Source organism: Protomyctophum parallelum (genome assembly GCF_964188405.1).
Source record: "Protomyctophum parallelum genome assembly, chromosome: 9".
NCBI lineage: Eukaryota > Metazoa > Chordata > Actinopteri > Myctophiformes > Myctophidae > Protomyctophum > Protomyctophum parallelum.
Genome location: NC_139706.1, coordinates 19,960,854 through 19,987,358, shown reverse-complemented (window position 1 = coordinate 19,987,358; position 26,505 = coordinate 19,960,854). Strand labels below are relative to the sequence as shown.

General features: G+C 47.4%; 2 protein-coding genes across 2 annotated transcripts; one reads left to right on the top strand and one right to left on the bottom strand.

The window, feature by feature from the left end:
• Positions 1 to 7: 7 nt before the first annotated feature.
• cyp2y3 (cytochrome P450, family 2, subfamily Y, polypeptide 3) lies at positions 8 to 24,777 on the bottom strand (the record flags this gene model as incomplete). The annotated part of the gene is made up of 9 exons (XM_083773158.1): positions 24,517 to 24,777; positions 22,787 to 22,949; positions 17,099 to 17,248; positions 14,789 to 14,949; positions 9,200 to 9,376; positions 5,530 to 5,671; positions 3,866 to 4,053; positions 2,274 to 2,415; positions 8 to 225 (listed from the first exon to the last, which is right to left on the bottom strand). Exons 1-9 carry the CDS (start codon positions 24,688 to 24,690, stop codon positions 8 to 10), a joined length of 1,515 nt encoding a protein of 504 aa, XP_083629284.1. The 5' UTR covers positions 24,691 to 24,777.
• LOC310864097 (CXXC-type zinc finger protein 1-like) lies at positions 6,662 to 8,251 on the top strand (the record flags this gene model as incomplete). The annotated part of the gene is made up of 1 exon (XM_083772659.1): positions 6,662 to 8,251. The coding sequence occupies one exon, from the start codon at positions 6,662 to 6,664 to the stop codon at positions 8,249 to 8,251; it is 1,590 nt and encodes a 529-aa protein (XP_083628785.1).
• Positions 24,778 to 26,505: the final 1,728 nt, after the last annotated feature.

Sequence of the window (26,505 nt, the reverse complement as noted above, 5' to 3'; positions counted from 1 at the left end):
TTCCAATTCACTCTTCAGAATGCCAATGTGTAACCGGTTGCTCTAACCGGGGGGAGGCGATGATGTGGTACTTGCGGGGCAAATTCACGAAGTTGCTGAACTCCGGGCTGAGGTCGATGGAGTCTGGACCCCCGCTGCAGGAGAAGCTGAAACGCTGCAGCAGTGACACGATGAACAGGAACAGCTCCATGCGTGCCAAAGCCTCTCCGGGACATGCCCTCTTCCCTGGGGAGATACAAGACAAACACAATGATAAAAACCTACAGGAGACTTTGTGCCATATACATGATGAACACTAAGGGTTTATGGGATCATATGAAAAAGATAACGAACATGAACACAAACCGAAATCCTATTGCTACACTGGATGAACTAGCTAAAACCAATGCATTTCATGATTTTTTTCTGACTCCTCAGAGCAGGAGTCTGTGGACTTTAACATTGAAGTTTATCACGTGTAATGCTTCTGATCGACTTCTCATTGATCCTCAACAGGTCCAGAGTGTATTTAGCAGGGTATGCAACAAAAAATCAACAGGGCCTAGCTGATGGCTTGCCTGCCTTGTTGTTAAAAAAAAAGTGCTCAGAAGAGCCTGGTGCCCTATTTTCCAACACATGGTTCCTGATAGCTGGAAAAAGTCATTAATAATTCCTGTTTATAGACCTATTGCTTTAACTTGTGGGGTTATGAAATGCTTTGAGAGAATCATTGTGAATTCACTTAAGTCTCAGTCCTCTGCTACTACTAAAAAGCTAAACAACATGAATGTATAAATCCGTTCATCATTAGGTGGTTCTACTATGTTAACAAACAGATCTCAAGTTAAGTAGCCTTGCCGAGCCATGGGGCCCATAGGGCAGGAGCCTATCTCCTGTTTCTGTAGCGTGAGGCAGCTTGATGTACAAGTACACCCCCTGGACATGACGCTAGTAATTGGGACTTACCCCCAATCCAACCCTTGCTGCTGAGTGTCAAGCAGGGAGGCACTGGGTCCCATTTTTACAGTCTTTCGTATGACCCGGCCGGGGATCGAACCCCCGACCTCCCAGTCTCAGGGCGAACACTCTAGTCTAACCACAAGGCCACTGAGCTGGTAGATCTCAAGTTAGGTCAAGGTCAATTCTTTACTCTCAAGCCCAAAATTGTATATCACAGGTGTGCCACATGGGGGGGGTAAAAATGTATTTTCACTGCCTACACAAATTACTGTAGAAGTAGTCAGCCTAACAACTGCATCTTGAAATTCTCTGATGACACTGTAATAGTCAGCCTGTTGTGGGGTGTTGAACGCCCTGTGGGATATATCGGTGAGATCAATAACTTTAAAGATTGGTGTGATAATAGCCACCTTGTGTTAAATCTGAATTATTTTACTCTGTAATCTCAGCATCCCTGGGTCCGTGGTTAAATACATATAGGCTACTATAATTTTGGGGTTCCTTAGGCCTGCATGAAAAAAAAAACATTTGTAGAATGGGCCTCAGGTCTTATTACAGGAAGTAGTTACAAACGGAATGGACAACTCTGTACACATTGATCTTGATGGCTCCAGAAAATTGTGACTGGGGGGGACCATGGGGGTGCTGGCTATTCAGAGGGAGGGGGCTAATGAATTTGGGTTTACATTGAAGTCAGTCAATTGGCCTTGGGTTTGTGGGAGAGGGGGGGGTCTTAGGGGGGCAAAGCCCTGGAGCCATCCCTGTCTGTACAGTAGGCTATAGGACATTAGGTTTTGGTGTGTGCCCGGAGGTTGGCACCGAGCCAAATGACACCAGAGGTATCCTATAACAATTAATCAGCTATGGCTACAGCCCAAACAATCCCACTCTGAATGGGCTCCGTGCCAAAGAGGACACAATGACACTGAAGTGCAGATTTCGTAGGTGTCCGTTCGGTGCAGAGGGGTAAAGTTCCTGTCTGCCACCATGGAGACTGTTGTAAACTCTAAGTACTGGACCCTCGTCTGGTTTGACAGACAGGTAGCGCTGTCGCCATACCAAAGGTATACTTCAACCGGATTGTCACACAACACCCAGCCGGCACACACTACCTGTCTGTCAAACCAGACGAGGGTCCAGTACTTAGAGTTTACAACAGAGACTAATGGGGTTGGATTCCTGCACCACAGTGCCTCTCTGGCTCAGCGAGGTGCTTCAACCTAACACAATTGGTCGTGTTAGGACTGCTGATTCTAATGCCATTGTAGATCTGCTATTCTTGAATAGTCAACGCTAAAATGTCAAAAAACGGAAACAATTATTGCGTGCTGTACCTGCAGAGAAGGGCAGGAAGGCTTCCTTCTTCTTAAAGTTGCTGTTGTGGTCCAGGAAGTGCTGTGGGTTGAAGGACCAGGGCGTGGCCCACTGGCCTTTCTCTCTCAGGACGGTGTGCAGCATGGGGAAGATCAGTGTATCCTGATGTGAAAACATGACGTCATGTTATTGCTTAGTTATGACATCCCCTTTCACGAGATATGATGGGGTGGTATAGGTCAGGACCTCAATAGTGAGGTGCTGGAAGTAAAAATGATATTTTGCAGATTATGCTAATTAAGGCTCTGTTCAATTCTGGTCAAACAGACTCAGGTGCTGTATGAGAGGTGGTGGAGTTACATAGCTGTTTTAGCAGACTGTTTGAGGGTCCAATGGATTTAAGAGGTTTTGTTCGAACGCTTTTTACTATACTTTTCATTGGTGCAATATTTGTTTAACCAACACACAGAAGTAAAGGGTGTTCAGTAGCACTGTTTTTTAACTCTCAGGTTTCCTCCCAACAGCAACGATATGCACAAGTAACAACGCCTGTTTTTCACTTTCCCAAAATGTAGCCTACGTTGTTTATTAGAGCTTTTATATCAAGGACTTCAGGGTATGGGACTTATCGTCACCATAATAACAGCCATCACCATGGTTACAGCAGTCACCATGGTTAGTTTAGTTACAGCCCCCCAAGCTATGGGTCAAAATTCATCAAACTGTCGTACATGCATGCATCCGCACTGTTGAAGTATTTCGTTCATGGCACAAGCATGCAGATTCATTTTATTACATAGCTTGCTGCAGAAATGGAAATTCAGAAATATGTTTTAAATAAAAAAATGCTTTTGGGAGGTGTACTTCCAGACTCTATAGCGTTCAAAGATTGTGGAATAGTCGTCTGGCTACACAATTATCAGCTACATATGGAATATGTGCAGCCTCGGCCGGAAGGCAAACCCGGGACCTTGAATCAACAAGGCGCCTATGTTACCAGTCGGCTAAAGAGCCAGGCAGCACACTATAGCCTAATATTGCCTACAAGCAGGGCTGGACTGGCCACCGGGCATACCGGGCATTTGTCCGGTGGGCCGCGACCGTAGGGGGCCATCATGATTTATTTTTATTTATTTATTTATTTTACAGGCAGGCAGGCCAATAGGCGGCAGGCCACCAGGAAAGGTCCGGGCGTGCTGCCATTCTGCCAGTGCCATCATGATAATTTCACTGTACCTGTATCAGTGAGTGACAAATAAACCCTCTACAAAGGGTTGTGTAGTTGTCTGTTGGTTTGTATAATTTAGGCCTATGTTGTTCTGTAAAAGTGTTGGTATTAGGGCTTGTTTGTTTGTGTGTGCCGCGACGGAGCGGGCGGTAGAGTTTCTGCTATCTGCGCGCTGGTTGTGGTGGGCCAGTCTGGGCCAAATTCACGTGAAAATGCCCGGGCCGAATTTTTGTCCCAGTCCAGCCCTGCCTACAAGGCTATAGGCAGCTTGCCTATAGCCTCCATACTGTATGTAGGGTGGAGAGACAGTCCTCAAATAACAGAACTGGTGATAAAGAAACAATGGGGTACTTTGGGGATGTTATCTATGTGATCTATAGATACCTTGGGGATGGTGTAGCCCCTGAAGGAGATGTCTTCTAATGCATAGTGAGGAATGTTCATGGGAACAATATCCACAAGCCGCTGGATCTCATGAATTACTGCATCCGTGAAGGGGAGGGACTTCCTGTCCTCCATATTAGGGCACCTCTCTTGGCCAATCAGGTCATCAATCTCCTGCTGCATTTGCTCTGAACGAAGCAGGCAAAAACAAAACAAACTAGATAAAGTGCCAATTCTTCCTCAGCCTAGTGGGAATATGCGTGCACAGTTTCATCGCAATCGGACGCTGCGTTGAGGAGTTGTGGCCATTTGCTACTCCTGAAAACTGTAGGAGCCAATCGTGGCCAATCAGGATGGAATATGAGAAATCAAACAAACCTGTCTTGATCACATGACTATGGAGATCATGTGTACCGATTTGCGTGAAATTTGGATAAAATGTGAAGGAGTAATAATAGAAAATGTGTTTTACATATGTGGGCCTCCTGGTGGCGCTATAAAGAGCAGATGTGAAAAATTCCAGGCAAAGGTTTTTCCTTGGCCTCTAGGGAGTTGCCATACAAAGTTATCCACAGATCCGTGCAGTTAGAGGTAAAAACACTTTTCGGCCAGTTATAGCGCCACCTTGAGGCTGAGTTGAAATTGTTCATGTGGCATTTCGTCCTCGGCCTAGTGGGAATGTGCGTGCACAATTTCACGGAAATCACGCGATGTGTTCATGATTTGCAGCATTTTGTTTGAAACTGAGCACTCCTGTGAATTTTGGAAGCCAATCTTAACCAATCAGAATGGAGTCTGAGAAATCTGAAAGACCGGTTTGGTTGAATGGCTGTAGAGAGACTGTGTACCAATTTGCGTGATGTTTGGACAAAATCTGTAGGTGTACTGTGCAAAAACTTGTTTTGCACAAAGCGGCCTCCTGGTGGCGCTATAACATGCCGTTCTGGAAAGTTTGGGGCAGAGGTTCATGGTTGGCATCCAGGGAGTGTGTGTGCAAAATTTGGCATCGACCGGGTTAACGGTGGCCGAGATTAGCTGCTCACGGACGGACGGACGGACACACGGACACACGGACGGACGGACACACGGACACACGGACGGACGGACACACGGACGGACGGAGTGCAAAACATACTCTCCCCCATGCCTTCGGCTGGTGGAGACAATTACACATTGAAAATACCTTCCACGATTAATGAATTAATTCACCTCGTACTGCCAGGATTTTTATGTGTTGTCTAGTGGCGGATATTGCTTGCAACCTCACGATAGATATGTATACACAGGCTATAATGTTAGTGTAGCATTATGCGGAAGTGGGGATTGAACCCGGGGCTCCCACTCGCCAGACCAACTAATTAAAAATGTTTATATTTCAATCACGATGCGATGAAAAATCTGAAATCAAATCTGAACCTCGGATGTCTGATCAGCACAACGGACAGCGACGTAGTTTGAAAAAATCCGTCTACGGATGCGCGTACACGTTCTATTTGAATGTATTACTGGTATTTTTTATATTTTGGTATTTTTGTTTACTTTTTTTATTCTGATTCTTCAAATTATAGTTTTTAACCTTTTTATGTGCGAATAAATAAAACCTAAAACATAATTGGCCTTGTGTTGAGTCACTTACCCAGTGTGTTGGGGTACTAGTCACTTACCCTGTATGTTGGGGTACTTGATGAGCACACTGAGTGTGAATCGGATTGTTGTGCTGGTGGTCTCTGTTCCTGCCAGGAACAGATTTAACACGGTAGACACCAGATTGTCATCGTGGAACTCTGATGTCTCAAGCTCCTTATCCTAAGCACACCAAAGTGTACAGTAAACATATACAGTTTAAGGCATACGGTTGAGTAGAAAGCACAAGCACAGAGGTTAGGCGAGTCTCTGACACTCTCAAAGTTACACGGGAGGGTTTTGCTGCAGTTTGCTGTCGCATCACAAGTTTACTCCATGCAGGTATATGAATATAGGATAGTTGAAATTATTTTCTGCAGTGAAAAACAAGAGTGAAAGTCTACTTGTACTGTAGGCTTATGTGGTAAAGACAGAGACTGCCTCTCCCCAATTATATATACTAGTCCTTACCCGATATTTGCCCTAAAAGGAAAGTTGACTGGTTGTCAAAGTATAGGACAAGCCACAGCGTTGTCGGATAAGAACTTAACCAAGATTTCAACCCTGCTAATTAAATTAAGAATGAGGATCTAAAGATCTAATGTGCAATGCAGAGATATTTGGGTGGTAAGGCCAAATATCCTACAGAATCTGCTGGACTCTCCTCCTGGTGGGAGCTGGTTGGTGGTTCTAGTCCTAGAGGAATTGATTAATTCAAGGGAACGCTGATTGTGTCTAACTCAAAGGAGTGATGACCACCCTTGGCTGGATGAATCAGCTAAATCCATATATGGAATTTTACATACAATAGATGTCTCTCCATATACAGAGCTAAATATACGCCTAAATATATAGTTTGTGATGTCAGACTTAGGTTGGTTACGTAGATATATCGGTTTAAGCTCTGGAGTTAATCTCGCAAAGCCCTCAACCGATACAGACCTATACCCTCTTACAGACAGTTAGCCTGCTGCAGATTGGGCCACGATATAAAAAGACAAAGTCAGTGTGTCAATGTAAAATAGCAAGAATGTCTTACAGTAATAATAAAAAATGTACCCGAGGACCACAGCAATCTCAGAATGTCTAACATGGACCCTATGACGGAGCCTGAAGGCAGTAGCATAGAGGGGGGGGAATGCACCACTTATCAACCATATAAGCTTCAGCTTCATGATTGGGTGTAATAAGTGCACTGAACTGTTCCACGGGCACTGTATGAATATCACTGAGAGAATGGCCACGGCGATCAGCGAGGGGTACTGCGTGGGGTGTAGAGATAAGAATATTTCACTGGAGGTAAAGCGTCACTCAACGAAAACCTCAGAGAAGGACACCGATTTGGACGGATTTGAAAAATACAGTAATCCAAGTACTGCCGAATGTAAGGTTCAGATGCGCCACGGATCAAAAGCAAAACATTCTGTCTGCCCGTGTGGGGAATGTGAGCCATGCAGGAGGACTGAAGACTGTGCCCAGTGTGACTTCTGCAAGGACAAGAAGAAGTTTGGTGGCCTGAACAAAATAAGAGGGACATGTCAGTTCAGACAGTGTGAGGTAAGAGGCAGGAACATGTTGCGTGTGAAAGACGAGGAGTTTGCTTTGCAAGAGAGGCTGATGGAGAGTTCCTCTCACAGGCATCTGCACTGTTCAGACGACTACGACAATGAGGCGCAGCTCCATCAGAAGTATAAGGCATTGGGGGGACATGACGACAACAATGCACCCTGGTTCAGCGATGAGGATGACGGTCTTCCACTCAGTCCAGAGGTGAAGCACGTCAAAAGACGAGACAAGAAGTTTAACAAGGAAAAGGAGTCACAACGCCACAGACTGAAGCGAAAACACAGAGATGAAGTCCGGCACAATGCCAATGCAGTCAAGGTGAAGAAGAAGGAGAAGGAGTTACGACAGTGCCTGGGGCCAGGCTGTGTTGTGGCAGCACGTCTCAACTCTAAATACTGCTCTGAGGACTGTGGCATGAAGTTAGCCGCCAATCGGATCTGCCAGTTCCTGCCACAGCGTATCCAGCAGTGGCGGCAGAGCCCGTGTATCGCCGAGGAGCTCGGTACGAAGAGGCTGGAGCGAATCCGCCGCGACCAACAGATCGCCCGCCTGCGCCTCACCGAGATGGAGCGACGCTTTCACGAGCTGGAGGGTGTCGTCACTGAGGCCAAGCAGCAGGCGGTGCAATGGGACGAGGAGGCGAGTAAAAAGGAGGATAGCGAGGACCTGCAGATTGACTGTGTTTCCTGTGGTCATACCGTCAACTCAAAGGTGGCACTGAGACATATGGAGCGCTGTCGGGCTAAGTACGAGTGTCAGACCTCTTTTGGCTCCAAGTATCCAACTCCAAGGATCGAAGGTGCGACCAGACTCTTCTGCGACGCGTACGACCCCCGCAGCAAGACGTACTGCAAAAGGCTTGAGGTAGTGTGTCCGGAGCATTCTCCCAGAGGCTGCAAGACCCCGGTGGACGAGGTGTGTGGCTGTCCTCTGGTCCGGAGCGTGTTCGAGCCGACGGGAGACCACTGCAGCCTCTCCAAACGGAAGTGCCGCAGGCATTACAACTGGGAGAAGCTGAGGAGAGCAGAGGTGGACCTGGAACGGGTCAGGGCGTTGTACAAGCTGGAGGAGCTTTCTGTGCAGAAGCATCATCTCCAGACTGATATGAGAAACAGGAGCGGTCTGCTCCCTCTCCTGTTGCATCAAACCTTTCAGCATGACCCCTTGACCAGTGATCTCCGAAGCAACAAGGATTAACACCCTACGTCTGTCCCCCCTAGCCTTGTACCCACCTCGGTAGTAGGGTTTATTTACCATGCAGGCTAGCAAAGAAGTACAATATTAGTACAATATCGTACTGCTGTAGTTCAATATATGAATAACATCTCGGTAAAAGACACCCTCAAACAAATATCAATATCGTACATGTGAGGACATTTTAGTGATCACAGATTCAGGTCTATAAGCCTAGACCCTCCAGAACACCCTTGATTATGCGATGGAATATGCAGGGCTTTATGTGAATGTGTTGCTCAAATTGCAGGAACCTGTGAAAGTTCTAAGAAAAAATGCGAAAATATTTCACATGCACGCGCACACACACACACACACACACACACACACACACACACACACACACACACACACACACACACACACACACTATTTTGCAAAAAAAAAATATATAGTTAAAATGGCCAGTCTACAAGCTCACAACGTGTAAATGTAGATTGGCTAGTTGAACTATTCAAAAATGTTTTTCAAAATTGTAAAAAAGGCAAAGAAGTTTAGGGATAAGGGGTTTAGCGGTGACGAACATGGAGCCCTTAGACTCTCAGACCCAAAACTAAATTATATTTTGTTGTTGGATAATATTTTGTCCAAAATGCCATGCTGTATTGATGTGGACATAGGAGAGATAACAGGCAAACGATCTAAAAAACTATTCTTCTACATTCTCTAATTGTGTTCTTGTAAATGATGTAATACAGATGTTTAACAATAATTTTACTCTGGAGAGCGTAAAATGAAACCACATTTGGTTCCATTTTACACTCTCAAGAGTTAAAGATCTATAACTATAATGGTCCATTTTGTTACCAACTCCATAATTTAGCTGGGGAACCTGGAAGTCTCTCAAGGAGCACTGGTGGTCCCCGGACCACCGGTTGAAAACTACTGCAATATAGGACACAGATAAAATACCTTCTGGACCCTGTTGAGGAAGCAGTCGATGTAATCACGAGGTGAGTCTGGATCCATGGTTTCCTTGTGGTCTTTAATCTTCTCAATGATGAACTCTCTCAGCTCTTCGATTTTGGCAAAAGCTGATTGGTGTGGGCCTGGCAAACGTTCAATGAGCCACGGAAAGACGTTGTACATCTGCAAGAGATGACCAGAGGGTAACTTGGGCTTTGTTTCGACGGTAGGCAAATCCCATTTGATTCTAAACTTTTAAGACTGACTGTCCAGATCAGGGGTCCCCAAACTTTTTCCTGTGAGGGCCACATAACTTTTCCCTTCTCTGATGGGGGCCGGGGTCAGTTTGTAACAGAAAAAGTGTGACGATCGCAGGGGTGCCTAAACGTAAACATATTTTTCCAGAAAGCCACACATAAACAAATATTAATAACCAGTGCACGTACTGTACATGCAGCACTACATGGCTGCATAGTGCATGTACTGTACATGCAGCAGTGCCAGGGTTTCCTGCACAATGTTGTTGGCATGGCGCTCCACCATGCTTGAAATAAATCGCGCCATGCCAAGCTGTTTTTTTTGAGGGGCCTAGTGAATCATGGTGTTTGTGTGATATGAAATGTCTCCCCAGTGCCTCCCAGTGTCCCCCCAGTGCCTCCCAGTGTCCCCCTGAGTGCCTCCCCAGTGTCCCCCTGAGTGTCTCCCCAGTGCCTCCCAGTGTCCTCCCCAGTGTCTCCCCAGTGCCTCCCAGTGTCTCCTCAGTGCCTCCCCAGTGTCCCCCTGAGTGTCTCCCCAGTGCCTCCCAGTGTCCCCCTGAGTGTCTCCCCAGTGTCTCCCCAGTGCCTCCCCAGTGTCTCCCCAGTGCCTCCCAGTGTCCCCCTGAGTGCCTCCCTGAGTGCCTCCTCAGTGTCTCCCCAGTGCCTCCCCAGTGTCTCCCCAGTGTCTCCCAAGTGCCTCCCCAGTGTCTCCCCAGTGCCTCCCAGTGTCCCCCTGAGTGCCTCCCCAGTGCCTCCCCAGTGTCTCCCAAGTGCCTCCCCAGTGCCTCCCAGTGTCCCCCTGAGTGCCTCCCCATTGCCTCCCCAGTGCCTCCCCAGTGTCCCCCTGAGTGTCTCCCCAGTGCCTCCCCAGTGCCTCCCAGTGTCCCCCTGAGTGCCTCCCCAGTGTCCCCCTGAGTGTCTCCCCAGTGCCTCCCCAGTGCCTCCCAGTGTCCCCCTGAGTGCCTCCCCAGTGTCTCCCCAGTGCCTCCCCAGTGTCTCCCAGTGTCTCCCCAGTGCCTCCCAGTGTCTCCCCAGTGCCTCCCTGAGCGCCTCCCCAGTGCCTCCCCAGTGTCCCCTCAGTGCCTCCCCAGTGACCCCCTGAGTGCCTCCCCAGTGTCTCCCCAGTGCCTGCCCAGTGTCCCCCAGTGTCCCCCCAGTGTCCCCCCAGTGCCTCCCCAGTGTCTCCAATAGCAATACAAGAGCAACTAGAACTGCACTCTGTCGAGTGCATACTTGCTTGTTGCACACTAGTAGGCCATAAATGGCCAACTAGTGCGCAAGCAGAGCGCACAAGTCCTTTCGACCGCTGTAAACTGTCAAATCTCAGTATCTCTGTGAAGGAACGTTTGAAATGATTAATGTTTAGATGTAACTATTTGCTACCTACTTTATACATATAAACATCTAGTATTATTAAGTATGATTCAAGTTTCTATCTATATAAGAAATACTGTTTTATCGTTGTAGATATATTCTGGATCATAGTCATACACATACACACCACGTACTCTGGTCCCAGCAGATCAGGCACAATTAGCTATTTTATTTTTTACTGATTATGTATATAGTATACGTATGACTAGCTCTAAATGATGACGTAAGAAATATATATAGTATATATAGTATATAGGCATATACTATATACGTATACATATATACTCTATACTCTATACTGTATAAAGTGTGTAGTTGTAAGTTGATTAGCGGTATACTGTGGTTACTTTGCGCCAAAAACCGTGACAGCTGTTCCGCCATTTGAGGCTTACGCAGAAAAACATAAAATCTGTGCCTGTGTTGCTGGACCAAATGACCACAAATGACCATATTTCTTACGTCATTATTAAGAGCTATAGTCATACACATACACACCACGTACTCTGGTCCCAGCAGATCAGGCACAATTTGCTATTTTATTTTTTACTGATTATGTATATAGTATACGTATGACTAGCTCTAAATGATGACGTAAGAAATATATATAGTATATATATAGTATATAGGCATATACTATATATGTATACATATATACTCTATACTCTATACTGTATAAAGTGTGTAGTTGTAAGTTGATTAGCGGTATACTGTGGTTACTTTGCGCCAAAAACCGTGACAGCTGTTCCGCCATTTGAGGCTTACGCAGAAAAACATCAAATCTGTGCCTGTGTTGCTGGACCAATGATGACGAAATGACCATATTTCTTACGTCATCATTCAGAGCTAGTCATACACATACACACCACGTACTCTGGTCCCAGCAGATCAGGCACAATTTGCTATTTTATTTTTTACTGATTATGTATATAGTATACGTATGACTAGCTCTAAATGATGACGTAAGAAATATATATAGTATATATATAGTATATAGGCATATACTATATATGTATACATATATACTCTATACTCTATACTGTATAAAGTGTGTAGTTGTAAGTTGATTAGCGGTATACTGTGGTTACTTTGCGCCAAAAACCGTGACAGCTGTTCCGCCATTTGAGGCTTACGCAGAAAAACATCAAATCTGTGCCTGTGTTGCTGGACCAATGATGACGAAATGACCATATTTCTTACGTCATCATTTAGAGCTAGTCATACACATACACACCACGTACTCTGGTCCCAGCAGATCAGGCACAATTTGCTATTTTATTTTTTACTGATTATGTATATAGTATACGTATGACTAGCTCTAAATGATGACGTAAGAAATATGGTCATTTCGTCATCATTGGTCCAGCAACACAGGCACAGATTTGATGTTTTTCTGCGTAAGCCTCGAATGGCGGAACAGCTGTCACGACGAAGGAGACCGGGCGAAAATATTACTTGCGCGCTCTGCTTGCGCAAGTAATAATACAAATTAATCTTAATTTATTATTCTAATTATTTGCTCTCATCCAGTGCTAATGAAAAAATAAAATAAAATCCTATATTTTGGCCTGCTTGAGGCAGGCGGGCCACATAAAATGACATGGCGGGTCGTATACGGCCCGTGGGCCGTAGTTTGGGGACCCCTGGTCCAGACTGTTTGCCAGTGATCACAACCATTTTTTTTGTATTCAACCATTATCCTATTGGTTGCTGTTGAAACTACAATCAGACATCCTTGATGAAACCTGTTTTGTAGTTCATTGACTGAGCGAACTCATCATTCAATGAATATAAAACAGTTTTCAGTGTCATAGACATGTTTAGAAAGCAGATTTGAATCACATCTCAAACCACCATAAGGAATTTGGTTCAAATCCGATTCACAAAAAAATACTTTGAACATAGTGTCTGTCTGTCTGTCTGTCTGTCTGCGTTTTGTTGTTGTCCAGACTCAATACAGACCAATCATGTATTCATAATAAAAAATCACACTTGTGTGAAGTGAGGGGGCGCTCTCATCGTCATACATCATCATACATTAGCCAATCAAATCACATTCCATGCTACAAACACACAAAGGTGTGCAAAGGGGGGCTAACACGACTCAAAAGCCAAATGTATCATGTCTCTCTGAATTGAATACAATTGGTATCCTAACCTGGAAATGCATTTTCTTGTTGAGGGGTGCTAGCCCCTCCTATGCCCAGCTTTCATGGGTTTGTGTGAACACAAACATTCGGCTAATTGGCTGATCACCCCATAGCGATGATTTGATTGGCTGAGCAAAGCAGATATTGAAGCTAAAAGTGAGGGCAGAAAAATGACGCCAAAAGTGATTGGCCGGAATGACATTTGTGATGATTTCATTGTTTGAGCACGGAATGTGATGTATGATGATGTACATCCAGCTTTTGGTTACCGTCCACAAACTTCGTCTTAAACAAACATTACATTTCCGTTGACAATTCATTTTACATAGTCGATATAGTGTCTGAGCAAATAGGCATAGTGTGTGTTTTACATCATGATGATATAAAATGATAAGAGTGCCCCTCACTCTACACAGGTGTGATATTTTGAGGGGCGCTAGCCCCTGCTATATTCAGCTAGTGTAGATTTTTGTGTGCGTGCGTGCGTGTGCGTGCGTGCGTGCGTGCGTCCATCTGTTACCAGCTAATCTCCGGCACTGTTAACCCGGGCCATGCCAAATTTTGCACACACACTCCCTAGATGCCAAGCCACCAGGAGGCCAACTTTTGTAAAACGTAAAACGTTTGTAAACATTTTTGGATATTACTCCTCCAGATTCTGTCCAAAAATCCCGCAAATCATTACACAGTATCTCTACAGTCATGTGTTCCAGACAGATCTGTCCAATATTTCATATTACTGTACATCCTAAATGGCTAAGATTGACTTTAAAAGTTTGCAGGATTGGCCCGTTTTGAACAAAAAGTCATGAATGCAGCGTGCACTGCAATTTACGTGAAATCTTTCACAGACTTTCCTACTAGCATGAGGAATATATCCCACCCTTTTTACATTGGCCTATATTATAGCGCCACCAGGAGGCCACAACCTGACCTGCCCTGGTGGAGACCTGTGGCCCGAGGGGCACTTTATCTAGTTTGAAATGTAGCCTACCCAGGCTATTCTACACACACTGTGAAATAAAAATTTCAATCAATCAATCAATCAATCAACCAATCAATCAATCAATCAAACAATTCAGCATGCATGCATAGATAGCATCAACAGGTTCAAGTAGCCTATCTTGTGCGACTGTCATTCCCCAAACAGAAGCTTTTCACTTTTCAGCACTTGACTCATCAGTCAAGTCTTTGTCTATGTGCAAGGAAATCGCATGTTTTTCGGTCATCATTGAACGAAGGTACGTTTTTAGGCGCGATTCATACACCTATTTTAGAGCTGAATAAAAGTCGGTTCGGCTACAATGTGACGTCATTTGAGGTTCGGGGGGGCGGGGGGGCGGGTACCGTCCTAAAGTCGGCTCTTCGGTGCTACTGAAAATTTCTGACGAGAAAAATCGGCACTACAGCGGTAAAATAGGAGTATGAATCGTCCCTAAGCCTACTATAGGTGTCTTAATAAAGGTTTTAAATTAGGACACATGGATTGGACGTATTTATTTGTCTCAAATATAAATAATAATAATAATAATAATAACCTTCATTGTTTTGGAGGATAAAAAGGTTAGGCCTACAATTTAATTGCGTATAGTTAACACATGTTAACAATAGTGTTATCCAAACTTTTTATGACATGCATTCATAATAATAATAAAATAACTTATGTCCACAGCTGGACAAACTGCAAATCTGCAATAAATGAATGTTTTGTATGGGGCGCAGCAGTGTGTGTGTGTGAGAGAGAGAGAGAGAGAGAGCCCTATATGTACTGTATGTCAGAATGATTTCACCCCGCTGCATGCCCATCACTGTCTCACCTGTGCCGCAGGGCTGCTAACGAACGTGACCATGTTTTGGATGAGGGTCAACACGTGGAGGAAGCGAGCGTCGTCGTAGGTGAAGCGCTGGCCAAACACCAGGCAGCAGATCACGTTGGACACCGTGCAGCTCAGGAAGAACGTGGGATCAAAGGGCTTGCCTGCGTTTCAGGGAGAGACACGCAACACATGATGCAACCATCTGACATGAACCTATTCCTGTTTGACCCATTAATAATTAACAATTTGGTCAATCCTCACAAGGAGGATGATCCCTCCCTACCCGTCCTTCCTCTTCGATGTCTCCCTTTTGACTGATAACCTGTCCATTCAAACTCTAGCTCTAAGGGACTATGTGGAAAATAAATCTCTGGAACCACATGGGAACACTGTGGCTCCAAAGTGGATCTGGGACTTCATTTGAGCAGCCTGTGGGACGTCAGTTATCCATGACATCAATCAGTCATCTATGACATCAGTCAGTTATCCATGACATCAGTCAGTCGTCTATGACATATCTATGACATAATACGACTCCAATTTTGGGCAAGGTTTCACCCCGATCAGAGCAACCATGAGTTCAGTCGCGCAATTTTATTTCAAGAAGTACGTCCTCCAGGCGGTGGTCCCTGTAGAGAGCACATTTCCCCGCAATAAGAAAACGCCAAATGAACGTTATACGGCAGGTGGGCATACATCCTAAAGGGACTGTATCAAGTACGCTACTAGAGAGGAGAGATTTCTGCTCTACCCACAACCTGACAACAAGCAGGCAAGAAGATGTCAGAAAAGACACTAGGATTGCCATTGTCAAGGATGACAAGTGCAAGACAAACAAGTTCCTCGGCCAGCTGGAGATCACCTTCAGAAGAGACCCCAACAACTACAGACCAAGAATCAACAAGATGCATTCCATAAAGGATGCAGAGCAAAAGAGTGGAAATGACTTCTTCCTGGATGACTAAAGAGAGAGAGAGCTCATTATGCACTGTCCTTCAACCATTTCATCTGCTGTATATGGAGGAAGTGGGAGGAAGAGCCACGTTTTCCTAAGGGGCCTCCACAGTTCTAGCACACATCACACCCGTGTGAAGTGAGGGACACTCATATCATCATACATCACCTCATTCTGGCAAATCACAATTTGCGTCCTCACTTTGAGTGAGGACGCCACAAAAGGCTCTAGTCAGGCTCTAATCAGCCTAAATCCCCTCACCTGTGCAATTTCCAGCCTCTGCCTCAGCCAATTGATTGCCATGGCAAACCCACACCCAGTCCACTCTTCAGACCAGGGGGGCAGTCAGCCAGATATTTCGTGAAGCCTCATTTGAAATCGGTAGTTCATATAATGGCCTGTTGTGGCGCTGGACTGGACCCAAAAAGCCCCATAGCTCCATAGAGGCCCATGTATTTTGGCCCAACTTCACCTAGACTGTATTACCTTAATAAACATGGTCATGAATACTTTCTTCTTCCAGTCACTAGTTTAAAGTCTAATTTCTAATGTCATAATATTCTTTTTGGAAAATTATGGTCCCATTAATAAAAAAAATGACCATAAAGAAAAGAAAACATCGCGTATGTTCTGAGGGGCGTGGCTACCGTTACAGTCTATGATCGGGATTCCCCTCCCACTCGAGTCAAAATAAAAACCAACGGAGAAGAAGGGGGGAAGTCCCGCCTCGTTGTCTGGGCAGCCAATGGCCAGCTGGTCCAAAACGGAGCCAGCCAATGGCCAGCTGGTACCAAACGGATCTAGAAAGATGGCGATTTACAGTGCAGGAATAACAGGCTTCATTTTACGTCCATGTTAGACCCGGCGAACGCTTTGTCCTTATTTTTTACAGTCTATGCTTCAGACACAGGCAGACAGACAATAAAAAACAGTGCTTGTCCTGTCTCTCAGACAGAGAGGGCAAGCCTGTGTTCCCATATACAGTGTACAATGATGGGTACCATAGCTGTCACCAGGCAGTGACCCATCTTCGGGCAGAATGGTAAACCGTATCAAGGTGCTTTAAAATGGAAGGAGCGGCAATCCTGTAAATAATGTCCCCATAGTCCAGAACAGAGAGAAATGTGGCTTCAATGATTGTCTTTTTTTTACAGGATGCCGGAAAACATGCTTTGTTTCAAACCAATTTTTTTGTCTCAGTTTGGTGACAAGATTTTCAATGTGGAATTTAAATGACAATTTATCATCCAGCCAGATGCCAAGGTACTTTCTGCGACCCTTTCTTGTTTATACACTTGCTTTAGTGTACAAACCTTCAGTGTCCTCTACGCATTCTGTGAGGCGTTTCAACAAACCTTCCGTGTCCGCTATGCGTGCCGTGAGGTGTCTGCTCTCCTCCTGGATCCACTGCTCCATGCCTTTCCGTCCCATCCCAAAGTCTCTGAGCGTGGTGAGGGTGAAGCGGCGGAGCTGACGGTGGCGATCTCCGTTGCTGATGGCCAAGCCTGACACGAACACACAATGGAATAAAGATCCTTAGTTAGGTAAAGTTACCTTAAGTTGTGGCAAATCTGGGAAAAAATGCTTACCACTAGCTTTCTTCACATATGTGTTCATAAAGGTGTCCAAGCATTCGTTTTGCACGGAAATACTCCTTGGGCTAAATTCGGCCATAACCCAAATGTGCCCAAACCAAATGTGCTGACCTCATCACATTTGTGATGAACGGCTATGGGCATTTTTAGGCAAAGGAGTGTTTTTTGCAAAACTAATGCTTGCAATGGATTCAACATCATGAAAACCCCCTAGTTTGACATGTCACATGCTACTTAAAGTATAATGAAATTTGGAATGTTTTGCCTTATATTGGTTGATAATGGTACCCCAACTTTCAGCAGCTGTCACAAAGTTTCCCAAGGGAGTTGGGTTGGAACAACTTTAGTAGACACCTTTATGAACACAACTGTGAAGAAAGCTAGTGGTAAGCATTGTTTTCCCAGATTTGCCACAACCTAAGGTAACTTTACCTAACTACCTTCATTGTATTAGAATTGTTTCAATACTGGTACCAGTATCGGAAAAGCTGCCGATATTTGGTGCTAGATATAGCAGAAGTTCAGGAGCAGGACCACACCTACGATGCAGCTACCTCCACCCCCCATCAAGCCACCTCCAATCGGGTCACCTGTGCATATTAAGCCCATCCAACCCCTGGTTCTCCCCCGTTCTCGCTTTCGTCGCGAGAACACGCAACGGCAACGCCAACTCAACAACAGAAATACGTGACAGTGCAGTGATATACAACTACTCGGCCGGCGGCTCATTCATCTCACCTCAAGCCGTTTCCTCCTTTCAGATTAAGTCCCAGGCCAGGTATAGATTAATCCATGGAAGGAATGCGTTCTCCCCGTTCCCGTCATCTGCCACGGCCGTTCCAACGTCGGCGCTCCAAATAGTCCTTACTCCTCGCATGGTTCGTATGATCGTATCTTCCCCTCGTATGGTTCGTATGATCGTATCTTCCCCTCGTATGGTTCGTATGATCGTGTCTTCCCCTCGTATGGTTCGTATCGTCATTTGTTTGTTGGTTCGACTGATTGATCGGCGGACAGCACGCAGCTGTCCCCATTCTCCGCGGATCGTGCGCCAGCGATTGTTATCGTAACTATTGTGTTTGTGAATCAGTGGACCATGACACAGGTTAACACAACTCTTCTTTACTTTCAAACTCAGATAGCCCTGGAACATGACTGCCATGATGATTATCATGACAGTCATGCAGAAACTTTGCCCTGTTTTTTGCGCTCGCTGCATTTACAAGATTTTCGTATATATAAACATTCAGATTTCAAATATAAAGTACTCACAAAGTGTCCCACGGGTGTTAGTTAGTAGCAGCGCCAGCGATTAGAATTGCTGCGCCTATTAGTCTGTATTGGCAGGGCGGTCAGCGTACCTATATCGAACACACCGAGTGCCACCCTCCTCCCGACCGATAGGGGCGCGTAGTTGAAAGCCAATGGCAAAATAAAATAATAAAAAATGCTTTTTATTAAACAACGCGGGATGCAGAAATTCTAATCGCTGGAGCTGCAACTAACTAACACCCGTGGGACAAATTGTGAGTACTTTATATTTGAAATCTGAATGTTTATATACGGAAATCTTGTAAATGCAGCGAGCGCAAAAAACAGGGTGAAGTTTCTTCATGACTCTCGTATGAATACGAGAGTCATGAACCATGGCTAAAACTCAGAGTAATAATAACAACACAGCAACATCCCACACTCATGTTGTATATCAGACCGAAGTACTAGATCCCAGATAATCCCCCCAACCATCACAAGGCAACACAGGAACATGCAATGAGCGCAGCACCATCAAACAGCTGTCAGTGAGACTAACACTTAGAAGTTAAGTTTCTTTCACTTCATTTGGTCGCGGCTGTAGTCCAGCTCTTCCGGGTGTCATTCCCACCATCCCATGAAAAACTACAATTGCACGTTGCAATGTACACGCCCCCGTTAAAGGGACAGTTCACCCAGAACAGGGAAAGCTTGTAAAAGCAGCATTTATTGATTGATCGAAATATTTATTAACAGCTTGCAGAATTCAATCAATTCATCAAAACGGTCATTGCACTTCACACTCATTCGCCCAACAGGGATTTGTTCGGCCCACGTTATGTGCTCGACTTGCACCTCAAATTAAAATAAAATAAATCAATAAAAAATAAAATCAATTAAATGTAATTAAAAGCAAACACATAAATGGTGGTGTCATCGGCAACGGATCTCCAGCACCCCCCCCGCAGCTGCAGCGGTCGGGGTTCAGGCTTAACTCAAGTTTCTACTAAAGACCCGTTTTTCTTTCACCATCATCGCTAAATACCGTCGAAGGGAACTGTCAGGCCTCCATTTCCGGTGACAGTACGTAATACCTTCTTCTTCTCCCCGAGCCCATTCCTGTTTTGCAGGTATCACAGTCGGGCACCGAGATGCCGGCGCCCCCTACTGTCCGCAGAGGCAGTCATCAGCCAGCCTCAGCAGAGACGGCCGGCACCGAGATGCTGGCGCCCCTATTGACCGCAGAGGCCACAGACAGCAGTCAGCCCAGCAGGGACCGCCGGCACCGAGATTCCGGCGCCCCCTACCGTTCGCAGAAGGCAACATCAGTCAGCCTCAGCAGGGACAGCCAGCACCGAGACACGGTGCCCTCTACTGCCCGCAGAGGCCACAGACGTCAGTCAGCCCCAACAAGGGCCGCCGGCACCGAGACGCCAGCGCCCCCTACTGTCCGCCGAGACTGACATCAGCCAGCCCCAGCAGGGACCGCCGGCACCAAGATTCCGGCGCCCCCTATTGACCACAGAGGCCGACACCAGCCAGCCCCAGCAGGGACTGCCGGCAGTGAGACGCCGGCGCCCCCTACTGCCCACAGAGGCCGCAGACATCCATCAGCCCCGGTGAGGGTCGCCGGCACCGAGATGCCGGTGCCCCCTGCCCCCATCCCAGTCTACACAGGCAGTTCGCTACAGTACGGGGAGCCAGGCACCGAGATGCCAGCACCCCTCGTCCTCTCAGGCACCGAGATGCCACCACCCCTCGTCCTCTCAGGCACCGAGATGCCACCACCCCTCGTCCTCATGTCAGGCACAGAGATGCCAGCACCCCTCGTCCTCATCTCAGGCACCGAGATGCCAACACCCCTCGTCCTCATGTCAGGCACAGAGATGCCAGCACCCCTCGTCCTCATCTCAGGCACTGAGATGCCAGCACCCCTCGTCCTCATCAGTAGTATAATAAGGCACCGAGACGCCACCACCCCTCGTCCTCATCTCAGGCACCGAGATGCCACCACCCCTCGTCCTCATCTCAGGCACCGAGATGCCACCACCCCTCGTCCTCATCTCAGGCACAGAGATGCCACCCCCTGCCCTCATCTCAGTCTACACAGACAGCTCGGCCCAGAGTTCCTCCTCCCCCAGCACAGCCCTGTCTCCCTCCTCCGGGCCAGTGTCCTCTCCCTCGGCACAGCGTGCCTCTCCCCCAGCCAGTGTCCTCTCCCTCGGCACAGCGTGCCTCTCCTCCCAGCCAGCGTTGTCTCTGCTCAGCACGCCTCTCTCCCGGGCCAGCGTCGTTTCCCTCGGCACAGCGTGCCCGTCCTCCCAGCCAGTGTCGTCTCCCTTGGCACAGCGTGCCTCTCCCCCAGCCAGTGTCGTCTCCTCGGCACAGCGTGCCTCTCCCCCCAGCCAGTGGCGTCTCCTCGGCACAGCGTGCCTCTCCCCCGGGCCAGTGTCGTCTCCCTCGGCACAGCGTGCCTCTCCCCCCAGCCAGCATCGTCTCCTCGGCACAGCGTGCCTCTCCTCCCAGCCAGCATCGTCTCCCTCGGCACAGCGTGCCTCTCCTCCCAGCCAGCATCGTCTCCTCGGCACAGCGTGCCTCTCCTCCCAGCCAGTGCCGTCTCCTCGGCACAGCGTGCATCTCCTCCGGGCCAGCGTCGTCTCACCCGGCACAGCGTGCCTCTCTCCTCCAGGCTAGCGTCGTCCCCCTCGGCACAGCGTGCCTCCCTCCTCCCGGGTCAGTGTCGCCCCCCTCCTCCGGGCCATCCCCCTTGGAACAGCGTGCCTCTCCTCCGGGTCAGCGTCGTCTCCCTCAGCACAACACTCCTCTCTTCCTCCGTGCAGCGTGCCTTCCCCCCTCCCAGGATCACCCGGACCCATCACCTCAGCTATCTCCTTAAGCAGGTCCCACCAGATGCTCATCGGGACCCGACGCCTACAGGCTACGCCCCAAGCATCCGACACCACACTCCAAGGCCACCTGGACCCATCACCTCCAGGTTATTTCCCAAGCATCTGATGCCGCTCGCCCACCTGTAACCGTCACCTCCAGGTTGTCCCTCGAACAGCTTCGTCCCACGTTCATCGGATCCTTCACCATCTGGTATCCCTCAATCAGCCCAAGCGGTGGTCCTATGCTCATTTGGACCCGTCTCCCCCGCCCCAAACCCTCATCTACCCCAGCCACGCCAAACCAGTTCCTCCCCCACGTCGCTCACGTTCCGGTCATTCCACGCCTTCACCGACACCAAGTCCAGACGTCGCGCCTCTCCATGCAGGCCCCGATCCAACTCCAGTTCCCCGCATCCGGCGCCGACGTTCAACCTGGAAACCTCGCCTTTCTCCAGTCTCTCCACTCCTCCCGGATCCACATCATCAACAGTCGAGTCAGCTCGGCAGAACTTCGCCACCCCATAACCAAACCAACCCATCGTCGCCACCATCCAACCTCATCTCCATCGACCTCCAGGAACCCGCACGAGTCCCTCGTCGCCTGCCCCTCGCCACAGACCTCCCGGTCACACGCATACGAACTCTCCACTCAGGATACCGCTCCCCCGCTTCGTCAGTCGAACCCCAGGTCGACTACATCAAACACTCAAGACTATCCTAACCTCAAGCTAAGCTAACCCGTCCTCTTCCCCGGAAACCAGTCGATCTCGAACCCTCCAAACCGCTCTCGACTTACCTTCCATACCAGAAGTCCCAGAGTTATTCTCCTTCAGATCCCCCCTTCATCCAACAACTACGCAACATACTTGCTTTCCCCCGTATCTCCCCCACACACTACTCAGGCCATTCTTTCAGGATCGGCGCAGCCACCCCCGCATCCCGTAACAGCATCCCCGTCCACCTGATCCAAACCATGGGCCACTGGTCCTCCCAGGCATATCTCCGTTACATCAGACCAGATCTGCAAGATCCAAGGCCGCCCCATCTAGTCTCCTTTAATGAAGCTTTTGGGGGTCTGACGTGCCTCGGGAGCATGCCGGATCCCCGAAGCTTCCCCACCTCGGCTCAAATCCCAGACGCCGCCGATGCCCCGTCGTGGGCCATCACCCTGCTGTCATATTCATAACCATGCCCTTCCTTCCTGTTTTCAATAAATGGTTAAATGTTTCCATTGGTGGTGTGGTCCTCGATAGTGAAACTGCCTTAAACCGCAATGCCAGTATAGGCTATATGTGCCATTCCCACCTACCATATCCCCTGGTAGCTCTGACCATGAAGGGCAATGTGCCCCGGCCGGCAAAGTCGTCAGCCTGATCCACCAGGGCCTCTTTCACAGCGTCGTATCCCACCAGGACCACCGCCCGCCTGGGGCCCAGGTACACCGTCATCACCGGCCCGTAGGTCTCACTGAGCTGCACACACACACACAAACACACACGTAAAGTAACTTCCTAACCACATGAACTATAGCGTGACATTACAGCATCCCAATTCTGTGGTCAAACATTTAGTAAAAACAGCAGATCTACAAGCTCACAACGTGTCACGGTGCGACTCAGAAGTAGGACCCAAAATGCAGAACAGACTGGTCAAAGGCAGGAGGTCAAATGCAGAGGGATTTATTCACCCAAAACTCAGGATAACATAGAATACACAGGACTGGAAACACTACTTACAGAACACCATAACATCTATAATCAAGCAGGGAACATAAGGGACTGAGGGTTTAAGTAGACACAGGGATCACAATACACAGGTGAACAGAACAAACAATCAACACAGGACACAGGTGGAGAAAACTAGTAATCACAAGGAGGTAAGACAAGACAGGCAAACACAACTAGGGAAAACAGGAAACACTAGGACATCACTAAACTAAACAGTAAAAGTGTGCAACAGACTGATATCGTGACAGTCACGTTGCTACGCGTGCCGTGGCAAGTGGAAATGAAAAGGCGGGTACTGGGTAGAGTATAGCTAAAAACTGTACTCAAATAAAAGCATTTGGCGGCAGTGGCTCATGAGGTATAGCAGCCGTTTGGGGATCGGAAGGTCCCCGGTTGGATTCTTGCCTCCCCCTGGCCTGGAGTCAAAGTATCCTTGAGCAAGACACTGAACAGCTCCTGATGAGCAGGTTGGTGTCTTGCACGGTTTCCTCATTACAGTAATCTGATGCGGGCAGTGGTGGCCTGAAGGATGTCTCTGTTCGATTCCCTGTACTCGCATAACAAATTGGTGGGGAAGTCAATGTATGTAATGTACTGTAAGAGCGTTGTTGTACTGGTCAGTTCCCAGTACAACAGTATACTGTCAAAATGTGGTTGTACTGGTCAGTTCCCAGTGCAACAGTATACTGTCAGAACGTGGTTGTATACTGGTCAGTTCCCAGTGCAACAGTATACTGTCAGAACGTTGGTTGTACTGGTCAGTTCAGTTCCCAGTGCAACAGTATACGGTCAGAACGTGGTTGTACTGGTCAGTTCAGTTCCCAGTATACAACAGTATACTGTCAGAACGTTGGTTGTACTGGTCAGTTCAGTTCCCAGTACAACAGTACTGTCAGAACGTTGGTTGTACTGGTCAGTTCAGTTCCCAGTATACAACAGTACTGTCAGAACGTTGGTTGTACTGGTCAGTTCAGTTCCCAGTACAACAGTAGAGTATACTGTCAGAATGTGGTTGCACTGGTTTGTGTGAATGTGAAACAGGGCGTTGCTGCAAATATTGTTGCATAATATAGTGCCCTAGGTTTGTGATCGGAGAAAGGGGGAGAGAGAGAGAGAGAGAGAGAGAGAGAGAGAGAGAGAGAGAGAGAGAGAGAGAGAGAGAGAGAGAGAGAGAGAGAGAGGCACAGACAGACAGACAGACAGACAGGCACACACAGACAGGCATTTTCAATAATATTGCCATACATTATATTATAATGTATGGCTAATACATTCCCCAGTGATGATTTACTGGACCTGTGTGTCTTCTCACCTTGGCCAGGGTTCTAAATGGGGCTCCTTTGTCCAGCTGATGCAGATTTCCAATGAGAGGAAGCGCCGTGGGTCCAGGAGGCAGGTGGTACTGTTTACGCTTCTTCACGGCAAACACCCAGAGCAGAGCCAAGACCAGGCCTGCTAGCAGAAATGTACCTGAGAGATGATCCATAGCTCTCTCTTTGCTGGATAATGTCAGACGTTAAGTTGTTGAGTTGACTCTAGTCTTACTGTGGCTGTGTGTGTCCCACTGGCTGTTTAAACCTTCTGAACCCTGCAAGTGGCATGTTTATGCAGATCCCGGGCCGATAAGCAAGCCTGTTGGAATGCAGTCAGAGGTCAACTTGCCCTGACGTCAAAACCACGCCTGCTGGGTGCTCACACTGATTCAGTGGGTTCTCAACCTTTTAAAATTGTGAATGGTGGATTTATATAGCGCCTTTATCCAAGTGCTTTCTTTACATAGTTTGGCAGCCAACAGGCTTCTTTTGTTTGAAGTGCAAAATGTGGTGGGCCTATATCTTATTGGCCTAAAATATTGTCTATCGCCTACAGTTCTAATTCCAGTTCTAATAGGTACTATTAAAGCTTTTCTACAATATTTTGTACAATTTTGGTGCAATATTTGTACCTGAGAGTGTGCGGACACGCACACACGCACGCACGCGTCCGTCTTTTCTTTTAGGTTCGTTTTTGGCTTTTCTGCCTTTATTGATTGTTTGTGTGGAGTGGAGATTGCAGGAAAGAGGGAGAGAGAGAAGGGGATAGACATGCAGCAATGGTCGTCATGAATTGAACGGGACTCGTCCACCTGTAAATGTCCCCCAGCTATTTCTCTATGCAAATGACAGAAAGTAGCATACCAAACCCTATACCAGAAGAAGTATAAGGTCACATTCATACCACAGAGCTTTGCTGCGATTAAAACGAATCCTGCTGCGCATTGTCAGAAAGTGCGCTTCGTTTGGCAGGTGTGAAGGCTCATTCGAATCCTAATGCGCAGCAAATAACCGCATTTTACTCCGCCCAAAAACGTGGGTTTCGCTTCGCTTCGAATCGCACTTGACTACGATTCGGTGCAGGTGTGAATGCAATCCGCAGTAAATAAAGGAAATGAAGCAAACATAGGCCCTCATTTATCAACCGTGCGTACGCCAAAATATGGGCGCACGCCGAAATTACCGACATTTTCGGCATTTAACATTTCCGGCAAAGCTTGAAATTGAACTTGAGTAGGACAAATAGTCACGTCTGGTCGCGAGCTGGCGTACGCTGTTTTTCTGTTTTACACAAGCGGAGCAGCCTTGTCTGAACTGCTGAGAGGCTGTCACAGGCATCAAAACATATATGTATTCACTCCTAAAATGTTTATATAAAAGGTATGTATAATGTATATGGGCTACATGTAAAAAAATAAAAAAAAATAAAAATGTTAAGGAATACATGTGTCATATGAAATTAGTAGGAGATAAAATCGCGCAATTAAAAACAATGTTGCAAGAGATGCTTAAGCCATTTAAACAGTGTTTTGCATGAGCGCATACGTACATGCGAGGATTTGGGCTGTCTGTGCTGAAATATTTCCATGACGGGACGTTGGAGAGTATAGTGCAGCAGCTGCTGCAGCTCAGCTGCGGAGTCCCAACGTGCAGGTATAGCCTACTGTAGCCTAATCTACAGCATGAAGGCCGATGTCTTTCTTACGGTATGTGCAATATAATAAACCCGACGCGTCGCTCGAATGCCAAATGTACCGTGCCAGGCTCCCAGCGCAAGTGGGAACTGCATCGGAGATATAGGTAGGCTATATTACCCAGCCAGCCCATGCACCAGCCACATGAGGCTATGGTTTTGGCTGCACATTCATATAACAGTGACTAACGACTGCGAGGCAATCTAAATAGACTGGCGAACGTCGGAACGTGCATGCGGGTCAGTTGGTCACGGACGGACCACTGTGATAGAGAGAGACAGACAGACAGACAGA